The sequence below is a fragment of the Girardinichthys multiradiatus genome, chromosome 13, assembly GCF_021462225.1.
Source record: "Girardinichthys multiradiatus isolate DD_20200921_A chromosome 13, DD_fGirMul_XY1, whole genome shotgun sequence".
In the NCBI taxonomy this organism is placed as follows: Eukaryota; Metazoa; Chordata; class Actinopteri; order Cyprinodontiformes; family Goodeidae; genus Girardinichthys; species Girardinichthys multiradiatus.
This window is the reverse complement of record NC_061806.1, coordinates 11,053,572-11,078,735: the sequence shown is the minus strand read 5'-3', so window position 1 is coordinate 11,078,735 and position 25,164 is coordinate 11,053,572. Positions and strand designations below refer to the sequence as shown.

The window sequence follows — 25,164 nt, the reverse complement described above, 5'->3', positions numbered from 1 at the left end:
GGAAACCGTATCTGATGGGAAAACGCGAATCGACGTAACACCTGTATCTATCCTTAGCAACGGTACCTGCTGGCCAATGAGATGAGCCGAAATATTCTGTCAGCTCATTGGTCACAAAGCAGGATATGGCTGGTAATGAATTTACCGTAATGTTAAATATAAAGCAACCCATCATTTATTAATTCTATTGACATTTTAGTGAAGATTTTTGATCCACCTAATAATACGGGACTACGTGCGTCCCGTTTCAGCTCAATACGGGACGCGTACTTTTTATTCTAAATACGGGACGATTCCGTTTTTCAAGGGACGGTTGGCAACTCTACTCAGAACAGGCCTTGCCATGGTTGACCAAAGAAGTTGATTATATGTGCTCACCATCATATCCAGAAGTTGTCTTTTAAAAATAGTCACAGGATTGCTGCCATCATTGCTGCAGAAGTGGAAGGGGTGGAGGTCAGCCCTCATGGTGTGGGGCCGCATGAGTGGTGCCAGCTGTGGGGAGCTACAGTTCATTGAGGGAACCACGAATGCCAACATGTACTATAACATACTGAAGCAGAACATGAATCCCCTCCCTTCAGAAACTGGGCAGCAGGACAGTTTTCCAATAATGTAACGACCCCAAACACAACTCCAAGAAGACCACTGCCTTGCTAAAGAAACCGAGGGTAGCAATTTGAATTGTCCTGCTACTGAAATTTGCTATATAAAAAAACTTGCATTGCCTTGCCTTGAGGTTAAAGAAGCTGGATTTGCCAAGCATGTCTCTAGGCCTAAACCGTATTGAGCATCTGTGGGGCATCCTCAAACGGAAGGTGGAGAGGTGTAAGGTCTCTAATATTCACAAGCTGTGTGATGACATCCTGGAGGAGTTGAAGATCCCAGTGGTAACCTGTTAGGCTCTATTGAACTCCATGCCTAAGAGATCGAAGGCAGTGCTGGAAAACAAAATATTGACAACTTGGGCACAATTTAGACATTTATTTTGTTTTACAGATACATTTTTGGACATGTAACGACATTGATATGGTTCAAAATGTTGCATATCTTAAGGAACTAAGGGAACACTGCGAGATTGAAAATGCATGAAGTGAACTTGGCTGTAAATATGTTTGTTGTTAAAGTTTGTCCCTTATGGTTTTTATAAATGTATTGTAGTACTGGTCTTTCACTATTTCCTTGTATCTAATAGTTCTGGAAACACATTGGCAAATGTTAAAATATTTTTACTGTAATAAGGTGTTATTTGGGGAAATAATCCGTGTAAATAATCCCCAAATGTCAAGTTTCCATCCAATTACCATATCTATTACCAGACTGTATTGCATAACCTTTTAAAATTAATATTTATGTTAGCTCAAATTCAGAATGACTGGAGTATTGTGAATATTAATTTTAAAGTATTGCCACAGGTTCAAAATTGGGTTTGGGTCTGGACTTTGACTTGAGGGGACAATCCAATCATTTGTATCAGGTGTGTTGGAGCAAAGAAACATCTAAAAGATGAAGGACAGTGGGCCTTGTGGGCAAGGGTTTAGAAACAATGATCTAAACTATGGAAGGTGATGCTCCAGTCTTTTGCTGCATACAACTGGTTTTCTTCCAGGTTTGCTCAGAATTTAGCTCTGTCCAAATATCCACTAACCAACCAGCTTCTCTGTCCCTCCTGAAGAGCATGATGCTGCCACAACCATGTTTCGCAGTACGGATGGTACGTTCAGTGTAGGTTTCCCACCACACATCGTTTTACAAAGTCTTGGCTGACCAGAGGACCCTAACCCACGTTTGCCATGTCCCCTACATGGCTTGCGCAAAATGACAAATGTAACTTTATTTCTTTCAACTGCTTTCTTCTTACCAATTTTGCATAAATATCAGATTTGTGGAATGCACAACTGTAAAAGTCATCTCAGCAAAGTGATGATGGACCTCTAGCCTCCTTCCCTGATCACTGCTCCCCCTGCCCAGCCTGTCAGTCTAGATGGACAGCCATGTCCTGGTTTGTAGTTGTGTTGTGGTCTTTCCATTTTCAGACGACGGAGTGAACAGTGCTCTGAGATTTTCAAAGTTAGGCATACTACTTTATAATCCAAAATTTTATTTAACTTCTCCACAATTTCCTCCCTGACCAGCTTGCTGCTCTCCTGGGTCTTCACGATGCTGTACAATCTCTAACCTCTGAAGCCTTCACAAAACAGCTGGATTTATGAGACCGAGTTTATACTGACTGACTTCTAAAGGCTATTTAGAGCATTTTTAATTTAAATACATCAGAGTAAAAAGGGCCAAACACAAATGCACACCATAGTTGGGATTTTTATTTGTAAAACATTTTTAAAACAGCACAATTTTTTTATCCACTTCATATATACTGTTTGTGCTTATCACATAAAATACAAAGATGTTTGCAGTCAGATTGTGACATAACGGGACAAAGTTCAAGAATGAATACTTGGGCAAGGCGCTGTACACTGTAGGTTTGGGTCTTTGTAGCACATTAATACATAGAAATAAACAACCTTATTCTACTACCTTTTATTAAAATTCAGAAATAATCATGCCACTGACCTCCACTTTGTATCTTCCAGACAAGTTATGAGCTTTTCTTTTTAACATAGACTGTGTAAACAACAGTGCACAGACGGTGGATTTATTCATAGAAGCCACATAAATATAAATCTTCAGAGCTTTTCCTGCAATTCCCCTGGACCATCAAGGACACTGGGCATGAGGTGAGCATACATTAAGCCACCCAGTTTACAGCCCATCCTGATGCATCTGGAAGGGAGGCTCAGAATCACCTTTTTTAAACAGGCAACAACATGCGATGTTCTTCTGATGGTGTGAATCTCTCAGGCCAAGGGGAAGCAATCCAGCTGTCCATTGCACCCCCCCGCACAATCTCAGCATTTTAACACATCTCCCCCTCCACAAGGCGAGACAGCACCGAACAGACGTGGGCAGGGCGCGCTGATGGCTAACGGTGAGGAAAACATCAAGAATGACGGATTTGTGGCTCACTCATAGTCAAGTCTACCTTTATTGATCAATGCACAGTAACGTTTACTTTCCTCTACACCCTTATGCTTTCTGACAGTTCATCGATTCAGAACGAGACTGCTTCCACACCATCACTTATCTACCATTAGATTATAGGAGACGCAGGAATCATTACTTCAGACATAATAGCACATAAAGACTGAAAAATGGTCTGTTTTGGATATGGCCCGTTGACGTTTCATCTCCTGTGATGGTTTCAGTCCTGATATCTAATGCTCTATTCTATAAGCAGCAAGCTTTTCCAATAAGCCAAATGGAGCTAATGCTGCCTCTGACCAGTGGATTGGCACTGGGAAATTTGTTTTTAATACAGGAAAGTAGAATCTTGACCTCTGGATGTAACTTGGCACCACAGGCTGCTGTAATATCATCACTGATAATGGCTGAAAATGGCAGAGGGGGGGGATCGAATCAACAGAAGTATGGTGGATGGATAGATGGATGAATGGGAGGGATGTTAGCAATGTCTGTCTTCACCCTCTGTCCTTTTCTCTCGTGCTGCTTCGCTTGGCTCCATCTCGCTGAATTATAATACTTGGATGTGAAACTGCTGAGAACAGGGCGCCGTTGGATATGAAAGTGTTTTACATTTGCGGGCAGGGTACATGTGAGCGCATGCAAATGTGCTTCTGCATTAGCATCGGACATCCTGGAGGCTGAAGCAATCCTGCAGTCCCGCAGCATCTGTGCGCGCCTGCCATGAACTCAACATTCTGATCTGCGCTCAAACCGCTCAGTATAATTTCCTGCAATGAGGAGGCATATTTTTTTTTTAAAGCATTCCTTAAAAAAAACATTTATATTTGAAGGGTTTTTATGACCCTACCCTCTGTGAAAGGCACGTCTTACTCAAAGTCAAAAGAAACCATTTTAGGTCGGATTCGGGGGTAAAGAAAATAAAAAATCTGTTTCACATCGTTCAATAAAAGAAGTGCTAATTTAATGGGAAATTGGGAAGCTAGCTTTCCAGTTGCTTGTAGATGGGGTGGTCTGCAGAGAAACTGTACAGAAGCTTTCACTTGAGAAAAAAAATTACAAAACACTAATGCATGGTAATTCACCAGAGATAAGTCATATACCTTTAAACAGTTCTTGTCTCTCATGAACAGCTTCTGCTTTTGGTCCTGTTTGGCCCCAAATCAGCTGCCATCTTTGCGTGACATGGCCACCCTCCCTCACCCACATTCAAACCCACCCCCACCTTTCCAGGAAAGAAGAGAATTGTTTACTCCAATGTCTTTTATTCCTCCCCATCGGGATGCCCCACCCCCCCCGAGAGCTTCATCTGACCACTTCCTTCACGGCGAGCTGCTCCTGTTTCTCTGCAGAGGGAAAAAACAAAACCCACAGGAGATTTAGAGAAAGGAGATACAAGTTGCCAAGAAGAAAACTTTTTTTTTCATAAGCTGCATTAATTAAAGGTCTTCTCCTGCCAAGCTGCACAGCTTTTCTACAGAGGCTAAGCAACATTTTTTTTTTCTTAAGCAGGATGTGATTACAGGCAGGTCTGGTACTTCTGAACAACTCCGTTAACAGTTTCAATTAACAGTAAATGTGTTCATAAATCTGGGCATCTGAGCAGCATAAAGACGACGAGCAAGTGAGAGCAAAATGCCAGACATCATTTATTAATCAAGGTTACTGTGAAGTCTGCACATGCAGAAGGCAAGCAGCTAAACTGACAGCGTTTATTAAAAATGAGACGATTTGTTGAGTTCTATCTCAACATCATTAAAGCTCAAATACATAATATAGGCAGAAAAACTTGAAGTCCTGTTCTAAGCAGTCATTTTTCTGCCACCATCTTTGGAGCTACATCTATGTCTAATGGGAAGGTATTTATGGTCGATGACGTGTCGTCTGGAACTAGAGCACCCAAGTTAATTTTATTGTTATTTTTCAAAAATCATCAAAAAAGACAAAAAAAACCCCAAAAAAACCTTTTGCCCCAAAATTATGGGACAACTGAATTCTTAGCTTCAAAGGAAGGAACAGCCCAAGGCTGAGGGACAGTACACATGCGATAGCAGTGCTCGATAGCTCTATGGGGGTCAGCAGCCAGACCATCTGTGACTGCCTGTGTTTGCAAAGATAGATGCTCAATTAAAATAATGAACAGTTTACGGTGGGTTTTAGATTTTGTGTCCCTCATCAATACAACATCCACACACAGTGTTGTCAAATCAATCACCAGTCTCTCCAAATGTTCATCCTACATGCTTCCAAAGCATCATTAGCTACAGCAGCGACTTGTTTTTCTCAGTGTCTGAGCCAAATGATCATCAGATTGTATATCAACATTTTACCTTCTCTTCCAACTACCACATGTGTAACATCAGCTTCAGGTGACTTTCAACGTGTTGTGAAAAAGCTGCAAACAAATTTGTGTCTCCAGTTTTGATCGGTACGTTTCTGTGGTGCAGTGAGGAGTACAACACTCAACGCATACACGTAGAAAAGTGGGACTTTAGGCTGCTTTCATTCACTGCCAGAAGGATTTAATACAAATTACAATATTGTGGTAACAGCTGTTGGAAGAAATGGAAATGCTGCACAATGCAACTATGTGAACATTCCTCTTTACTAAGCATAAAAATGCCCCCCTTATGAACTGCAGACTTTACCAGCACCACTTTTGTCTTTGGTGTTCACGGTGTTGTGCATTGATTTTTCTTTTGTCTTTATTTTTTATATTTGTTATTACTGATAGACATCATAACAAGCATGGGCGACAAGGCCAAACAACCAAAAGGAAACAGACCTAATGACGTATACGCTTAAACAACAGGCATTCGATCTCATTCAACGACAAAGCAAACTCTGAACATTACTCCAGCTGTCTCATCTTTACCCTGCATTCAAGGTTCAGACTGGACATCATGAGAAATCCCATATTGCCCCTGCTTATTCCATTTCTGTTTTCCTCGTGTCAGCAAGCCTCGAGCTCCCATTCCCTTCATTAGTCACTTCCCCTTTATCCACAGCAATGCTGCCATCGTGCCCCCAATGGGGGTGGGGTGGTTGGTGTAGTACGACCCCGGCCACACACCAAATCACAGGCCCAGTCAAAAGCAAGGCCACTTCCAGATAGCTGGGTAATTGTCAGAATCAGCCAACCTTTTAAAGGCTGTGAATATCAGAGATGTGGAATAATGTTACACTGGCTGAAAAGCCCGCAGGCGTTGACACTGTTATGCATGAGTCTTTATGGAAATGGAGAAGTTAAAGGACTGCACTAGTAGTTTTGAATTATTTAAAGCCTCCAATTGAAAATATTGTGCATTTTAACTGAAGATGACACAAACAAATGAAGTATTTAAATCCAGTGATGCACAACGCAACTGAAAAATGAAGTCGTCATTTTGTTAAAGTAAAAACCCCTAATAGAAAGCTTATCACTTTCATGATTAGTAGATGTGACTGATCTGAGCAGGTTTCAACTTTTCCACGCTTAAAAAGTGCGACCTAGGTTTGTCGTTGGCTCATTTCAGAGTTTGGGTTAAAGAGCCTCTACACCACAGACTCTCAAGTAGATTTAGGTTTGGATTTTGACTGGGCCATTCTGGGATCTAAACCTTTCACCTATGGCTCTGGCTCTTTATGGTGGACAAAAGGTGAAAATCCACCCCAAGCTCTGCTCTTTTGAAACCTCTATCAGGTTTTTCTACCAGAACTGTTTTGCATTTAGGTCCATCTACCTTCCCAATCAACTCTGACCACTTCCCTTGTTGCCACTCAAAAAAATAAAGGATTCCAACAGCATTATGCTGTCACAAATAAACTGACTCTAAAGGCTGAATGCAAAACCCTCTTTTCAGACGTTTTCTTAACTTCTAAAAAAAAACATGCACCATTTCTCTTATGCTTCACAACTGCCCAGTAATTTATGTTGGCCAAACACAGAGGTCCCCAAAACCCCGGTCCAAATCTGGACCCAGAGAGCATTTTGTCCAGACCGCAAAGTATTTTCACATTTAATATATAGATATAGACACTTTATCCCTGCCGGCTGCTGTGTCTGGCTTTTGAACAGCTATGTGGGTCAGCGAAATTCTGCTTCACACTCCAAGCCAGCTGGTGGCGGTAATGCATCACATTGTTATATACCAACCGCCAGAAAACAACAAAGAAGGAGCTAAGCTTGCTAAATTAGTAGCTTGGGAGCTCACGCTTGCCGACAGTACAATGACTTGGTGGTGCACAGATGAGCGAGTAAAAGAAGACACTTTGTCAAAAATACGTAAAGTGTTTAAACACAAAAAGCTGTTCACTGACTGGGAAATATCAAAGAGTGCATGGAAGCTGTGGCAGAAACACTTTTAGATGGAAAAAAGGACAACTTAAGGAAAACGTTAAGCAAATTGCCCTGCCTTCCACAGGCCCACAAAGGAGAGCAGAACTGTTATACCAAGATGTACTGACCCAGCTTGACGGTGCCATTTATGGGGCGTTTCACTTCTCCGTTCAGCAGATGATTTCATTTGCATATGAATGACTGATCAGTAGTTAAAAAACAAAAACTCTAGTGTTAATTAAATGTTCAAGAAAAATGAAAGAAAATATTTTTAATCAGCCGATTTAAAATGTTCAAACCCCAAATTGTTTGGATGATGGAGGTAGTGCTATTTTAGTTTGGGGACCCCTGGTCTGGTACATAAAACCCCAATAAATACATTGAAGTTTGCAGTTGTAACGTGACAAAATGAAAAAAGCTCAAGGGATGTAAATAAGTAAGAACGGTGTGGTTAAACTTGGAATGAGCCTTTAAAACAAACAGCATGCAGCCAGCAGACCAACCTGAGGGCGCTTTGGTCTCCAGCAGACCCTTTCTCTGGATGCTCAGGGACCAGTAACTGTTCCTGAAGGAAGGACAAAGCACTAATCAGCACCTTGTCTAAAAACACTGGGAGAAACTTGAAACAGATCATGCAACATCTACAAGAGAAGATAAAATCATGCAACTCACATTGTTTTAAGTTAAATTTACGTGGAACATTTTAAACCCTACGGTAGAGCTTTACAAAGCAAATAAAAAGTAACAGCAGAAGATATGGACACAGATTTGGCTCTGTTCATTTTAACAGGAGTTGCATTAACACTACCCTAACATATTTTAATAGAAAAACAAACAGTTATTTTGGTACATAAAATACACTAGTGTATGATGTTAGAAGTTACTTTTTTTTTTCTTTACTTTTGAACTGAATCTTTTTGTTCTCATGATTGTAAGAATATTTTAAAAAGAAAGTGTTTGGATTTACCAGCAGGTTTAAGTCAAAGGATAAACACACTAAGAAATTAAACATTTAGGGTTAGGTTACCTTTACAGTGGAGTTGTCTAGGTTATAAGCATCCTCTCCATTGCACTGCCATTACGCCCTACTAAAGTAGCCATCGCGCCCGCATCATTCATGACAATGAGGCCTAGACCTGAATGGTGGTTTGAATTCAGTTAATTTTCACCTGCTATAAAAGCAATTCTCATTGACGATTACGACCACAGGTAAGAGGATTGAAAAAGTCTCATACATACCCAGGCATTCAATGCTTTAGAACTCTATACACATTAGGAAGCTATCCAGGTTAATTTAGAGGTCTTACCTCTGGCTCCTTTTTAAAAAGTATAGAAAGAGAGAGAGAGAATAAGTTGTGCTCTTTTGATAATCATTCAAGACATCATTTAGTACGGTTAAAGCCTTCAGACGTCAATACATTCATTTAGATTTAAAAAGCGCTTTTGAATAAGAAACAAAGGAAAACACCTACATCTGATTGCTGTTTAAAAAAAGGCCAGCTCAGAATATTTTTAACAGGACAGGAAACAAATAAAGCCAGTTAGATTTCATAAAAAAACAAACTAAGCTTTATTGACAAACTGCTGCAAAAACCATCTTTTGGACAGATTTAGTAACCTATTTAGCCAAGCTTACACATGGAGCATAATGCATTTTATGGAGAGGGTACAGATACTAGTGGCAGAGTAAGTACAATTAAGATATTTTAAAATATGTACAAGAGTTCGGATTGAGCTGCAGGATCCCTTCTCTACAGTAAGAGAAGACCCATGTGGAGATTTTTGTCCCAATCCTTCCTTTTTTGGACTTTGTGCATGCAGTTTGTATAGAATCAAATCACAATGAAGACCTGAACTGTATTTAAATTACCAAGTGGCCGTTTAACGGCCAGATTCTCATTAAACAATTATTTTGTTATTTTTTTTTTAGTAGATTAAAAAATGAGGATATGAGGACATTCCATCTCAACAGTGTCTATTAGGGCTATATTTCAAAACTCTACGCACAATAACAAATATTGCTGCCTAAGACTAATGGGACAATTGTTTTAGAACTATTTAAAAACAAACCATTATAGAGAATGAATTGCACCGATTCCATTAACTTTGCTTTAGCCTTAACTTAGGATTTTTGGTTTTGGTTTTGATATGACAGGATTAAAAAGGTTAGAAAGGTCTTTTAATAGGCTATATTAACAGAATTTTGAAATGTAGCCTAAATGGGAATCTGCAACTGACCCTTAACAGGTTCTTTATATTTAAAACAATTAAAAGTGATTCTTTAGACAATTAGTTCTTGAGACACTAATTCTACTATTACTGACTATTCCCAAACATTAGAAAAAACAATGCAAAAAAGCCAAAGGGGGATAGGAATGGTAAGAGAAGAATATACAGCAGGAACCAAAACAAAAAAAATCAGAATGGAAACTTGAAAGGGTGCCCACGAATCCTGACCAATCGGAAAGCCACTTTAGTTGGCTGGATAGACTGCTGGGTCTGTTGAACAGGAAGTATGACAAAAGGATGGGGGAGGGGGGCGTTTGTGGTCGAATCTCAAAAACCAGTTCCAATTTCCAGTTCCCAATTTGCTCTGTCAGGTAGAAGTCCAGTGAAGGAAAAAGACCAAAGACAAAACGGACAATTACTTTTGTCGGGCTTCTTAAAGCGAGAGCTGCCGTGGTAGACAGGCGTTATCAGGGCAACACTAACGGTGGAGTGTCTGCTTCAGTACTGTCGATATGGGTGCTCCCGGTAAGCCGTGCTGCCACCTCTGGAGGCGGGAGGTGCTTTCCCTGGAGCCGTCCGCTGGGTGCCGTTCCAGTCATCCTGGCCTGGAGAAGATGCAGAAAAAATAAACAAATGTTTAAAACCACTTACAAAAAAAAAGAAAGGAAAGAAGACAGAAGGGAGGAAGGACATACAGGTCCTTCTCAAAATATTAGCATGTTGTGATAAAGTTCATTATTTTCCATAATGTCATGATGAAAATTTAACATTCATATATTTTAGATTCATTGCACACTAACTGAAATATTTCAGGTCTTTTATTGTCTTAATACGGATGATTTTGGCATACAGCTCATGAAAACCCAAAATTCCTATCTCACAAAATTAGCATATTTCATCCGACCAATAAAAGAAAAGTGTTTTTAATACAAAAAAACGTCAACCTTCAAATAATCATGTACAGTTATGCACTCAATACTTGGTCGGGAATCCTTTGGCAGAAATGACTGCTTCAATGCGGCGTGGCATGGAGGCAATCAGCCTGTGGCACTGCTGAGGTCTTATGGAGGCACAGGATGCTTCGATAGCGGCCTTTAGCTCATCCAGAGTGTTGGGTCTTGAGTCTCTCAACGTTCTCTTCACAATATCCCACAGATTCTCTATGGGGTTCAGGTCAGGAGAGTTGGCAGGCCAATTGAGCACAGTGATACCATGGTCAGTAAACCATTTACCAGTGGTTTTGGCACTGTGAGCAGGTGCCAGGTCGTGCTGAAAAATGAAATCTTCATCTCCATAAAGCTTTTCAGCAGATGGAAGCATGAAGTGCTCCAAAATCTCCTGATAGCTAGCTGCATTGACCCTGCCCTTGATAAAACACAGTGGACCAACACCAGCAGCTGACACGGCACCCCAGACCATCACTGACTGTGGGTACTTGACACTGGACTTCTGGCATTTTGGCATTTCCTTCTCCCCAGTCTTCCTCCAGACTCTGGCACCTTGATTTCCGAATGACATGCAGAATTTGCTTTCATCCGAAAAAAGTACTTTGGACCACTGAGCAACAGTCCAGTGCTGCTTCTCTGTAGCCCAGGTCTGGGGAATGCGGCACCTGTAGCCCATTTCCTGCACACGCCTGTGCACGGTGGCTCTGGATGTTTCTACTCCAGACTCAGTCCACTGCTTCCGCAGGTCCCCCAAGGTCTGGAATCGGCCCTTCTCCACAATCTTCCTCAGGTTCCGGTCACCTCTTCTCGTTGTGCAGCGTTTTCTGCCACACTTTTTCCTTCCCACAGACTTCCCACTGAGGTGCCTTGATACAGCACTCTGGGAACAGCCTAGTTGTTCAGAAATTTCTTTCTGTGTCTTACCCTCTTGCTTGAGGGTGTCTATAGTGGCCTTCTGGACAGCAGTCAGGTCGGCAGTCTTACCCATGATTGGGGTTTTGAGTGATGAACCAGGCTGGGAGTTTTAAAGGCCTCAGGAATCTTTTGCAGGTGTTTAGAGTTAACTTGTTGATTTAGATGATTAGGTTCATAGCTCGTTTAGAGACCCTTTTAATGATATGCTAATTTTGTGAGATAGGAATTTTGGGTTTTCATGAGCTGTATGACAAAATCATCCGTATTAAGACAATAAAAGACCTGAAATATTTCAGTTAGTGTGCAATTAATCTAAAATATGTGAATGTTAAATTTTCATCATTACATTATGGAAAATAATGAATTTTATCACAATATGCTAATATTTTGAGAAGGACCTGTATTAAGGAAAGGAAGGAGAAGCAGAAAAAGACAAGCAGCAACATTTTGAGAATAAAGTCGGGAAATACAAAGATTTTTTTCTAAACTCTTTATATTTATCCAGTTCTGAAAAATACAGAACTAGAATTCCATACTTTTCCAGACTAAAAAAGAACCAGACACCAGAATCAACACAAAAACCCACCCACATATACAGCGCCATGCAGAAGTTTTCACACCCCATGACCTTTCTCACATTTTCTCATGTTCTAGTCAGATACCTCATAAGCCTTGGTTGCAGTTAGCGATCTAGCAAACAAGAGGAAGAAGCTGCTATGATCAGATGAGACCAACATTAAACTCTCTGACCTACATGCAAACAAATTATTATATACTATTCCCACGAAGGGTGGCGGCAGCCTCATGCTGCAGGGATGCTCTTCTTCAGTCAGGTAACGAGAAGTTGGTGAAACCTTACAGATGTAACTGGAGCAGAAGGTGGTTCTTCAAAGTACTGACTCAGGGGAGCTGAAGATTAATGCATCACACTTTAGATTTCCATTTCTTAAAACAAGACATGTATCGTTTAGTCCACTTCACAGTTATGCTCTATTCTGTTATGGTCTATGACATAAATTCCAAATAAAATGAATTGAAGTTTGTGAATATAACATGATAAAATGTGAAAACGTTAAGGTGGAATAAAAACTTCACAAACGCTCTGTACCCGTTTATATTTCCTCCTTGCAACCAAACAAATAAAGAGACCTTAGCTCAGTAAGGTCAACTCTTACCATATGACTCGTATGACTCGGTTGTCTCTCCATGTCCGTAGTCATAATATTCTGGTTCTCTGGTGGTTACAATAAAAAAATAAAAACAGACATGAAAGGGTTGAAAGATTAATCTTTGGAAAACATCACTAGCTGCTGACTGCAATGTCCAGGGAGAGGATATTTGGCTTTTACACATAAGATCAAAGCTCAGAAAACATCTGAGTGCAATCAACTCTTCTCTAAACAACGCTGCAATCTCAAATGTGTAACAAAGCACTGAAACGGTGCAGTATTTCTGACAACTCCCAGTGATTTTAAGGGATAGCGGATGACGTGTGCTCATTTTATGAGAAGCAGGTGAAAACCAAAGAGACGTCTGATTCACTTACGCCTGCGGCTGACTGTAATAGCTGTCGTAAGACTCGTAGGCCGTGTCTGTGTAGCTCTCATCGTAACCCTGGAGAGGAGAAGCAACAGAAGCGGAGAGATTTAAGGGGCGGCTTGTTCATGAATCATGAGCGTCAAGATGTCCTCAAGTAACTATCCTAGTACTAAAGCAGACATGCTGCCTTATGCTCATGTCTAAAATGACTTACTTGTACATTGTCAACTAAAAGACATTTCTAAGCTGCGCTTGAGCCCTAAACAATCTTAGAAAAATGAGGACTTGGAAGAATTAGGACATAATAGAAATTTTTCGTGCATCATTTCTATAATAAACGTACATATTCATCGTAATTCTCTGCAACTGCACCGGCTGTGTGCTGGTGAGCAGGGGGTGGCGCCATCCTCTGAGGTGGTCCGCCAGCTGGCGGTCTGGCGCGTGGTGCCACAGCCCCTCTTGAGGGTGCAGCAGGAGGTCCTCCTCTGCCTGTGAGGGCCCTCATTGCTCCACCTCTGGCTGGGCCTCCTCTAGTCACACCTCCTCTGGCAGCAGCACCGTGAGGAGGCATCCCCCTTCCCCTGGAGGAAAGAGGGCAGAGCGAACATTTGTTGAGTTCCTTTCAAACTAACAATATCTGAACCTTTTGTTACAACATATATTTTATTGGGATTTTATGGGACCAACACAAAAATTGCACAATTCCAAAGTGAAAAGAACTATTGGATGGTTTAAATTGTTTGATTTTTTTTTTTTTTTCAAATCTGTGTGGGGTGTGCATCAGGGATATGCCTAGTTTAACAGGTACACAAAGCTAGAGACATGAGGGAATATTTTCCAATACAAAAAATAAGACACCTATGCCCTGAAACCCTTAAAGTCAGTGTCTAAACAAGGTTGTAGATGCCTTTATTCACACCCCTATCCCTTTACCTGTGTGCACCAGCAGGGGGGACACCACGGCCCCTAATAGGCATGCCCCCTCGGCCTCTGCCTCCATGTTCCTGGCCTCCGTTCAGGTAGCTCATCTCCATGAACTGCTCCTGGCAGATATCATCCATCATATCCTGCAAAAACACGTGTGCAGCAAGAAAATACGGAAAGAAACGGTTAGACAACAGCAGCACACACTGGAAAGTCAGGAGAAGAAAAAACGACAGCACAGAGGGGAAAAACGTCCGCTCTATACATCATATAAGAAAGCTCAGAGCAAGAGGGGGGGGGGGACTCAGACTGTTAAGGAGAAGAAGCGGGGAGGGCGGAGGCTGGAAAGCTTCCATCCACACTCCACGCCTTTCTTCCATCATGCAGAAAATGTAAATCTCGTCTCTCTACACAGCCTTGACAAGTCTAGTGTGACTGCATCAGCGATTACCTTATTTTATCTGCAAATCAATAAGTTGGGCTGGATTAGTGAAGCGGCATGTCTGAGCAGCACAAATCCAGCGACACAATCTGCCATTTTCCTCGAAAGCTCAAAAAAGCTGCACTGTGACCCAATCAATTCTTGTTCGTTGATCAACCCCAGCCTGGGATGGCGACAGGGAACCAATGACGGGGAATAGGGTGAAAGAATAAGCAGCGTAGATGACAGCTTCTGATTCAGCTGCAGTAAAATGCAGAGAAACGTTCTTTCCTCTTAGGAGAAGAGAAGCATGGCTGTTAAAAACATGAATGTTTTTATTGAGGACAGGAACACAGCCGTGGTGAACATAAGGCTGCACAGACACGGAAAGGATGAGGGAGAACAAACTGTCAAATACTCTAAATACCTGAGCACAAATACTGGAAATATGGTGAAAACAAACAAAACAAAAAATAAGCCATCATCATCCCCATATTTTCCTGCAACGTTTCTCCAGCTTTGTTCCAAATGACAGCCCGACAGATTACAAGCTTTAATTGTTGCGACAGGTGCTGTAGGGGACGGCTCTTTACAAGACAGCAATACTAACACTGCAACTCTTTCACTCGCTTATTCATCGCAGTTCTTATCAGAATGAGTCTTCTATAGCACCCTGGCTTGTACAACCGCAGGGCCTGTTGTCCTGACTCGCCCCTGTTAGACTGTTCTAATCCTTAGCAGACCCTTTTCTGGCTCTACTATAGCAGCTCTAAACCAATAAAGCTGGTGTCAGCTGTGCAGGGTGAATAGGTCTATATGTACGGGAGCTGCACATCTCCAGGCTCAGACTATGTTGAAGGTGCAGGGATGGACAGACATGCAGGCAAAACGCATGAAGGCCAAAACGCATTACCAAATCCTCCCTTTTACATGTCTGGACTCTGCCATGGATTGTGTTTGCTGAAGGTAAATATCCAGTCCATTTCCAAGCCTCCCTTGCTGGGCTCCTGTCCTAGAGCTCGTTCTTTCACCCTGGCTAGGTCCTAAACCCCTTTAGGATTCAGGTTTACATGCAAACAGCTTTCAGATTCTAGCAATTAGAAATGCAGTGGTGAAATGTTATTTTTTGTATGAACAACAAAATCTCTTTCTTCCCAATTTCGAGTTTTAGAAACTAACAACTAAGATTTGCACGCAATTAAACAGGGTTTCGTACACTTTTCCCAAAGTAAAGTTCAGCACTTTTCTAGCATTTTCAAACTTTTCCAACACTACACTTAAAGACAATAAAACTAACAAAGACTGTTTGAATTCATTATCCTATTGCATCAATATGAAATGGACATAAAGGTAGAAGGAAAACAAAAGACATCGAAGGCACAGCACACATGATGAAACACTGCCAAGCCACAGCTACTTTCTGTGTAAATATACCATTAGTTAACCCCTTTACTAGTGTTTTCAATAAAAATATTTTGTTGTTGCACATTTTACAGCACAGTAGATGACATAAAGCCCTAACTCGATCCATCCTTAAAACAATCAATTTGAAAGTTACCTGCAAAGTCGGAAGCTAGCTTAAATTTAAGATTCCCTCCCACTACTATGGTTTACCGCTCGATAGCGCAGACTCTACTGTCGGGAAAAGCTGTAGGTGCTTCTTGCATATGTTGCAGGAAGCTACTTGAAGATTTGATCAACTATGTTTTGTATCCAACGTTTTCGAACCAGCGGTCATTAAAAACGGTTACCGCTTGGTATGCCGTCTTCTCACCGAGTGGCAGCAAGGCTTTCTGACGCCTCATTAAAGGCAAACTGGTCGCTTTAACATAAAAATATCAGATTGATGTTTTTCATCAAACTGTTACAGTGCTCTTTATTGCAGAACTGTGCAGTTAGAATATCAAGCACCTTCAAAACCTTGTTAAGCATTTTCAAGGATTTTAAGCACCTGTACGAACCCTGAATTAAGGGTTCGTACAGGTGGAGGCTTTTGTATCTGGGATCAATTCAGAACTGAAAAAAGGTTTGCTTATTACTAATGTATTATAAGATATGGTGCTTGCCGTAGGGATAAAGTATGTGACCCAAATGCGGAGATCTCAGTCCCGTCCCAAGTTCCAGTCCTGACCCCAAGAGACTGCATGTCTTCTCACCACCTCACTTCCTGTCTGCCTAGTTTTGAAAAATAACAAAAATAAGGGCAACTATTGCAGCAAAAATAAGAAAAACTAAATACCCCCCATTTCATGGTACAAAAACAAAATACATCTCATCCAATTGCTTTTATTTGTAACAGAGAAGCAGCAATTATTCCTACTGCTAAAACAAATTATAGTCAATTTGTCATTTATTGCATGTACTGAATTTCTGCATTGTTAGCAACTTCACAACAGCTGAATTTGTGAGCAAGTAAAGAACGGCACCCTTCTTCCAGCCAACTGAACTGGCAGTAGACGGGGGAGGGGCAGCCCTCTGTGCTCCATTAAGCCAGAAAAACCTCCAGTCACTCCGATTTTCTCTGGTCTTTCATTAAAAATACTTGAAACCATGGAAACAGTGTCAGAACTGCTCAACATATTGAACATATTGAATTGCAATATCAATGTGTACAAAATCATCATCTCAAAGGATTGCTTTGATGCATTTTCCGGTGGGCCGTTATTTATCAAGTGAGACACAATTAAGCTCTGCAAGCCAATAATGAATGCAGGCAGCTGGATGAACTAACTGGGCTCGAAGCCCATATCTTCTATTGAACTTTGAGGCCAAGATGCTGAAGCTCATTAAGAGTGGAAGACACACTGATGACAGAAAAGAAAGAACAGGATGAGTAAAATGTAGGTTAATCACAACTGAATATGTTGTAATAATTGCCTGTTTTAATATAATGTGGTTTTAAACTGTATGATGGAAACTGAGGTTTTTAAAATCAGAAATGTTTTAAACCATTTATCTTGCATTTTCTTTGGTCAGATAAGTCGTACTTCCATCTCCATCTGGTCACTCATGTCCATTTTCTTTTTTTTTAATATACAGTTATTTATATATATAGGTCCTTCTCAAAATATTAGCATATTGTGATAAAGTTCATTATTTTCCATTTTCCAACTGAAATATTTCAGGTCTTTTATTGTCTTAATACGGATGATTTTGGCATACAGCTCATGAAAACCCAAAATTCCTATCTCACAAAATTAGCATATCATTAAAAGGGTCTCTAAACGAGCTATGAACCTAATCATCTAAATCAACAGGTTAACTCTAAACACCTGCAAAAGATTCCTGAGGCCTTTAAAACTCCCAGCCTGGTTCATCACTCAAAACCCCAATCATGGGTAAGACTGCCGACCTGACTGCTGTCCAGAAGGCCACTATTGACACCCTCAAGCAAGAGGATAAGACACAGAAAGACATTTCTGAACGAATAGGCTGTTCCCAGAGTGCTGTATCAAGGCACCTCAGTGGGAAGTCTGTGGGAAGGAAAAGGTGTGGCAGAAAACGCTGCACAACGAGAAGAGGTGACCGGACCCTGAGGAAGATTGTGGAGAAGGGCCGATTCCAGACCTTGGGGGACCTGCGGAAGCAGTGGACTGAGTCTGGAGTAGAAACATCCAGAGCCACCGTGCACAGGCGTGTGCAGGAAATGGGCTACAGGTGCCGCATTCCCCAGGTCAAGCCACTTTTGAACCAGAAACAGCAGCAGAAGCGCCTGACCTGGGCTACAGAGAAGCAGCACTGGACTGTTGCTCAGTGGTCCAAAGTACTTTTTTCGGATGAAAGCAAATTCTGCATGTCATTCGGAAATCAAGGTGCCAGAGTCTGGAGGAAGACTGGGGAGAAGGAAATGCCAAAATGCCAGAAGTCCAGTGTCAAGTACCCACAGTCAGTGATGGTCTGGGGTGCCGTGTCAGCTGCTGGTGTTGGTCCACTGTGTTTTATCAAGAGCAGGGTCAATGCAGCTAGCTATCAGGAGATTTTGGAACACTTCATGCTTCCATCTGCTGAAAAGCTTTATGGAGATGAAGATTTCATTTTTCAGCACGACCTGGCACCTGCTCACAGTGCCAAAACCACTGGTAAATGGTTTACTGACCATGGTATCACTGTGCTCAATTGGCCTGCCAACTCTCCTGACCTGAACCCCATAGAGAATCTGTGGGATATTGTGAAGAGAACGTTGAGAGACTCAAGACCCAACACTCTGGATGAGCTAAAGGCCGCTATCGAAGCATCCTGGGCCTCCATAAGACCTCAGCAGTGCCACAGGCTGATTGCCTCCATGCCACGCCGCATTGAAGCAGTCATTTCTGCAAAAGGATTCCCGACCAAGTATTGAGTGCATAACTGTACATGATTATTTAAAGGTTGACGTTTTTTGTATTAAAAACACTTTTCTTTTATTGGTCGGATGAAATATGCTAATTTTGTGAGATAGGAATTTTGGGTTTTCATGAGCTGTATGCCAAAATCATCCGTATTAAGACAATAAAAGACCTGAAATATTTCAGTTAGTGTGCAATGAATCTAAAATATATGAATGTTAAATTTTCATCATGACATTATGGAAAATAATGAACTTTATCACAATATGCTAATATTTTGAGAAGGACCTGTATGTGTTTTTTTTTTACAATCATGTTATATATTGCAGTTATTTTACAAGCTTTACCTAGAAGTTACAGTTTTAAAATCACTAGAGTTTTTCGTTCTAGAGTTTCTAAGGTTTAGTCATTTTAATCAGGAAACCACACAATTAGAAGGACTGGTTTTCTCCCACTGACTGGAGCATAAAGTGCAATAGTGCTAAACCTTCACCAACATGTTTCTGTACATCGCCAGCTGGCTGAAAGAACGCCAACACACTTTTCCTTCTCTTACAAGGACAAACGTTTCGGTGTAAAAACAGGACAGTCATGGTATGGAGCTAAATCACTGGCAAAATACGACCAGCATCTCTGTTAATCACCCAACTGCTGACTCGCTACATTTAGACTGTGTTTATTCTACGTTTTTGCTTTAGTCTTGATCAAAGTAACAAAAGTAACAGATAAGACTGTTAGATCTAGGGATCAATATATTATTTGAACTCAGGTAGGAATAATTACTGCTTTTCTGTTTGAAATAAACTAGATTAGATCATTTTAGGTGAAACTAGTGTTTTTATTCCAGGTCAACATGCCCCAAGAAACTCAACTAGTGAATGATTATCTGCAATAATTACTGGTTGCAGAGTTTAATTTCTGAGGAGGTTTAAATATAAAAAGGCAAGAAAAAGAAAAATCTCATAAAGCACACAAATAAAAACTTAGTTTGATGATTGAGAATAGAAAACCAGTCTTTCAGCTCTGTTATGAAGTGGACGGCTCGCAGAGTACAACAGTAAACTTACAGGGAACAGGAACTTTTTGACCTCCTCCATGGCGTGTGCCATGCGCAGGTAAGCGTCCGGCACCGGGGCGAATACTTCAATAAACACATGCAGCTCCATGGAAAGGTGGGCGAACTTGGGCTCGCCGCCTTTCCTCAGTTCCTCCTCCTGAGACAAGAGAAACATCAGATAAGTGTCAACAAGCCGGAGGAGGCATACCTTTGCTCACATATTACATGAATTATGCAAGCCCTTATTGCTGCTTTTATGTAGCCCAATCATCGTACCAAAGTGTAAGGTAACAGGCTTAGAAGGATGTTCTAAAGCAGATGTGCAGCACTCAAAAGTCCTTGGCCTTATGTCAACTCCAGATGTGTTAGTCCTGCAGGTGCTGTGCTCACAAGTCCTTTACTCACTATGCGTGCATGTGCTGTACCTTGGCTTTGTCTCTCATGGATCCTTTGCCCAGCACGGAGATCTTGGCTCCGGTCTCCTCCTGAAGACGTTTGATTGTGTTGCCCTGAGGTCCCAGAATCTTCCCCACGAAATTAAACTAACAGAACAACAAAGCAGAGCAAAATTAGCCTGACAATCAAAGTAGGGCCCAGTTAAATACCAAGAGATTGAGGGAGCAATCACTGTCAGGGGTTCTCTGTTAACACACTGCAGGGCCTTAACATTTACCAGACAGAGTCAATACAAGCCCCTGAGGGCTGTAACGCTGTCAGCTGCTATCCGCTGCAATCATCCACGCACTGAGCCAGACCCTGCTTGTGATCAAAAGCTGCAATCTTTGTCTCCTCAATCTCTGAACTAAATCATGACTATGTATTACAATTAGCTGTCATTGCAACCATGCTTTGAGAAACAAAAGCTTCCTGAAAAGAAGCAGCCCTTGCTTTGGTTTCTGAAGGGTTTTTGGCAAACTGAAACACAAATTAGCGCCGTCATCCTCAATGCTGGTATATTATGTTGCAAATGAAACCATGTCTAAAAAAATCTAATGGCTGTCACTCCCACACAGAACACGATCCTACTTCTTGTTGATCCTGCCTACACTGGAAATGATGATAGATCAATAATAAAATGATTACGGTCATCATTTTAAACCATCCGTAGCATCTTATATTAGCGATTAGTGTGGTTAGGATGGCTAGTAGTACTGAAAGAGCAGCCTGTGTGCATTAGCTGGAAGATGTTCCAAAAGGCTGCCATCATCTGCCTGACAAATACGTAAAGCTAGAAAGAATAAAACCTAGCGTTATTATTGTAATACACTCAGCCTTCCTGTTACCTGCTAAAAGAACAGTACTTGCTCAGCCTGAATGAACAGCAGACATCTCTACATGTCTGTGCCTCCCCTGAACTTACTTTGTCCACCTGATTCATACTAAAAACCAGATTACAGGCTTCAAACTGTTGCATTGATTCAAAAAATAATAATAAAATCAATGCAGAACTCTGAAGAAAACAAAAGAGATTTGAACACAGGGGGATAGACTATCTGAATCAAAGTAAAAACTAACCCTTCGGTTCGTTTGGTGACATTAAAATACACCAGAATCAGGCGTTTTTATAGAGTGGACCTTAGAAAGTAAAGTCCAGTACAAAGATCTGCGACGACTGATTAACCCTCGGCTTCGTGTAATGGAAACACAGCTGCAGAAAAACATTAAGCTAAACGGGTTAGCCGTTTAAGGAATTACTTCAAGGTGGGAAAAAAAAAACCAAATGGACTCACCTTTGGGTATTGTTTGACCGGTATGAGCACTCGTTCCTTGAGTTTGATGTTCTTTGTTGTGAAAAGGTCCAGGTAGGTCTCTGTCTCCTTCTTAGTCTCTCCTTTCTGCACTCTATCGATTTCTAGAGAGGAGAGGCAAACCATTTATGCAGCCAAGCTGTATTTTATGAGGGGATTATGCAAATAGAAATATGCCACCAAACCGCAAATATATCACTACAATACTAGTATGCTCTAAAGGACTATCTGCAAGACAGTATTAAAAATAATATATTCATATATAAAAAAATATTGCATGATGTTTGTAATATTCAGCTTTATTTTGATGCACAAATCCCAAAATTCTGCGTTCATTTTCTGCGATTTCGTGATATTTATCAAAAGAGAAATATTTTGTGGAATAGGACTGCATGGTGTTAGATAAACATGCCACTGCGATTTTATTGTTGAATATTGAACTGACAATATCGATTTATATGGAGCTTTAGGATCTTGGCCACCAAGATCTGCATCAGTTGCAGACATGAAGTGATGCAAGACATCTTAAATATTACAATGAAAATAAAAAATACTGCATCCAGTCCGTGGTGATTAAGATATTGCACACATTGATGTTATTTCAATTGCATTTCTTAATCTTTTACTCTGTTACTTTATAGATAATTCATAATTTCCGCTGTGGGTCCACTAAAATTTTTACTGATTCCTTAATGTAGAGAAATGTTGCTTTTCTGCTGTGAATACTATTTGGGTTTTGGTCTGCTAATGTGGAATAAACACCGGGATAAAACAGGTTACAGACACCCCATCCAAATTTGAAATGAAATGAGGTAAATCTTGAAAAAGAAAGGCTCCGTATAAAATTCTCAAAGTGAATCAGAGCTGCTCTGGCAATCTCACCGCCTACATTTTCCTGCAGCACATCAGCTCACAACAATTCACCTCAAACCACCAGCTCACACCTGGCCATGACAACTCCTGCACACTGCATGTGCAAACATGTCAGCTGCACCGCAGTCCAGCAGCGGCAAAACCAAGGAATGCAACAGGGAACGACTGCAGGAGAACTCGTTTATCACAGTGACACGTTTTCGTGTCAGACCTTACAGCACAGACAAGAGAAGCCTGGATTTGCCCCATCTGAATTATCTGGAAATGTGAGATGCTTGAGTGGAACACAAACTAATGCATAGCAGACAAAATTTAGGCCAAATGTCTTCAAAAGTCAAATGTTTGTGATGCACCAATTAATTGGCCGGTGATATCTAGAGGAGAAATCGGCCAATTTTCCCCTAATTGATGTGTTAATACTAAGAAATCTTTTTTCTTCAAATGTTTCCATTATCTGTCTGTACAGGGATCAGTAGGGCAAATAAAAGAAATCTGCCTCTTCCCAAAGAGATCACCACTCAGTTGGGGTGGAGGGTTTATTCCTTTGAGATTTAAGCGCATCGGAACCATCTTTCACTCTAAAGATTCATCAGTTGTACTTCGATAAACTTTTTCTGATTGAAAATCTTTTGCTTAGGGACATATGCTTGGATACATAAAGGATAATGCCATCATTCCTTTATTTTCTGATGAATTCAAAACTTTTTCACATATTGTTCTTCCTCTGAGGTGTTCTACCACTTCTATTGCCATCTATAAACATATTTTTTGTTTTTCTAATTTGCAGTTAGTAAGAATCACCTAAGGGTTAGGACTGCAGAAGGTCAACTCATCCCTTCGTACCTCACTTGTTCCTTCTTTCCTCAACTTCATTTCCACAAACAAATCCCTTTGTGCCCATCTAGTCAAATCATTCCATATTAGTTCATTTTACTTTGTAATAAGTATTTTCACAAATTGTGAAAGATAACTAATCAGAATGCTCACATTTCATATATATTATTTTTATGCGAGACATACGATCCATTTCCATTTGTTTTTTTTCTGTTCCCTTTTCAGGATAGTTGGCTTGAAACTTGACCTGAAATCATAACATCTAATCAAATGGAAACAGCCCACTGCTGACATTTATTGGAATCATAATCATTTAGTTAAAAGTTAAATACAAGTAAATTACAGAAAATATGAAATGTCCACCTGGCAGTACACTATGATGCATCCCATCTGCCACAGATCAATTTAGCACCCAATAAAAGACAAAACAAAAAAAAGATATAAAACAAAGTGGGGAACTGGTGGCCAATACCCCTTAAGGATATGGATTTATGGACGCCTTCCTTTTGTTTTCCATTAAAAACTACTACTTCTGGCAAGAAACCTGCACAATTTTAAAATGTTTACACAGTTAAGGTTCCTTTTTTTTTTTAAATGGTGAAGTAGCATTAGTCGGTAAAACTTGACCAGTGCATCTCTATTAAAATTGTTTTATTTTCAACAGCGTCCTGCAATGGCCTCGTAAAACTTCAGAATACTGCACAATAGTATACTATGTTTGGGTATCATAAGCTAATTTTCGACACTTTGAAAAAATATATACATTAAAAATACCTTCTTAAATACCATGACAAGATGTAGTTACAGAGAGACCAGAGTGAAGGACTACCATAGGCAGAGAAGGTCGTTCCTTAGCGCAGGGACGAGAACAGCAGTCCCAGATCCGCCATGGCAGCGGCTCACATCGGGACCTCGAGCTCGCTCACACCGTTAATAGGGGCCGCTTCTCGGCTTTCAGATGTTGAGGTTAGCGGTGTCTCGGACACTGACCTACAACTGTACATGGCTGTACAACAAAGCCGTCAGACACTTAGTGAAACCAACAGAAACACAACGACGATGAGCCATTAAAGTTTCCAAGTTTAAACTCAGCTCGAGCCTCCAATGTGTGACCGACGTCAGTAGCTACACGTCGCAGCGGCGCGAAGGGAAAACGGAAACCACTCAGGTGACTAACCTGATAGTGTGCGATGTTTTCCACGGTTTGGGCTATTTTCTGTTTCAGTCACAGCTCATTAACCGCCATTTTCTTCATTACAGAGCTACAGGAGCTTTCTGTGGTGATGCTGCAGTTATTTGGGCATTTTAGGTCTTGTGCAACAGCACACCGCGCTACAAGAATGCAACTGTGTGCAGCTCTGCTTCCTAGCGCCGCTGGTCAAAGCACACAGAATACGATAAAACACAATTTAGTAGTTCTCTACCTGCGTTTAAAAGTTTCATGGCATGCGTAAACGACGAGTCCAGGCTGTCCTTCTCCGCCAGCAGTTCGGGGAGATATTTATCGTCGTTCTCCATCTTGTTGAGTTCGGGGATGGCAGTCGGTGTGGATGGCAGAGGAGGATGAAAAAGCGTTGAAAAACTCCAATACGAAGACACAAAAGTAGTCCGTTTATGTTACTAAGGAGTGCTGAGTATCCCAGGAGTAGACGGGGCTTCGCATGTGGCTTATCGTCGGACGGCTCCGCGCTTTGCCTCGTATTGGTTCCCTAAACCGTCAGGCCAACCTCCTATCGGAAGCGCGGACTGGTTAGAAATGGGAGAACAAAAGCAATGAAGGGTATACGACTCCAACAGACGGAAGTGAGCTCAGAGGGATGTGGCTCTTTGGTCTGACACCGCCTACTGCGCGTTCACTGGATTACAAATTAAAGTCAAATATGAAAACTGTCTAGAGTGCTGTTAAGGTGGTAAAATCCACAAAAGCTCTGTGCATTTGATAGACAGACAACACTATTTATACACTAGGTAATTCAAAATGCTTCACAGAAAAAT

General features: G+C 41.1%; 1 protein-coding gene across 4 annotated transcripts; it reads right to left on the bottom strand.

Moving 5' to 3' along the window:
* Positions 1–2,299: 2,299 nt before the first annotated feature.
* khdrbs1b (KH domain containing, RNA binding, signal transduction associated 1b) lies at positions 2,300–24,936 on the bottom strand. Of its 4 annotated transcripts, XM_047383706.1 has the most exons (12): positions 24,594–24,936; positions 21,445–21,566; positions 20,140–20,256; positions 19,725–19,871; positions 13,921–14,054; positions 13,331–13,568; positions 12,995–13,062; positions 12,624–12,682; positions 8,597–10,191; positions 8,385–8,493; positions 7,861–7,922; positions 2,300–4,385 (listed from the first exon to the last, which is right to left on the bottom strand). In XM_047383706.1, exons 1-9 carry the CDS (start codon positions 24,685–24,687, stop codon positions 10,085–10,087), a joined length of 1,086 nt encoding a protein of 361 aa, XP_047239662.1. In that variant the 5' UTR covers positions 24,688–24,936; the 3' UTR covers positions 2,300–4,385; positions 7,861–7,922; positions 8,385–8,493; positions 8,597–10,084. The 4 variants fall into 4 exon arrangements, with proteins under 4 accessions (XP_047239662.1, XP_047239661.1, XP_047239660.1 ...); XM_047383705.1 differs by having other exon boundaries at positions 8,385–10,191; XM_047383704.1 differs by having other exon boundaries at positions 7,861–8,493.
* Positions 24,937–25,164: the final 228 nt, after the last annotated feature.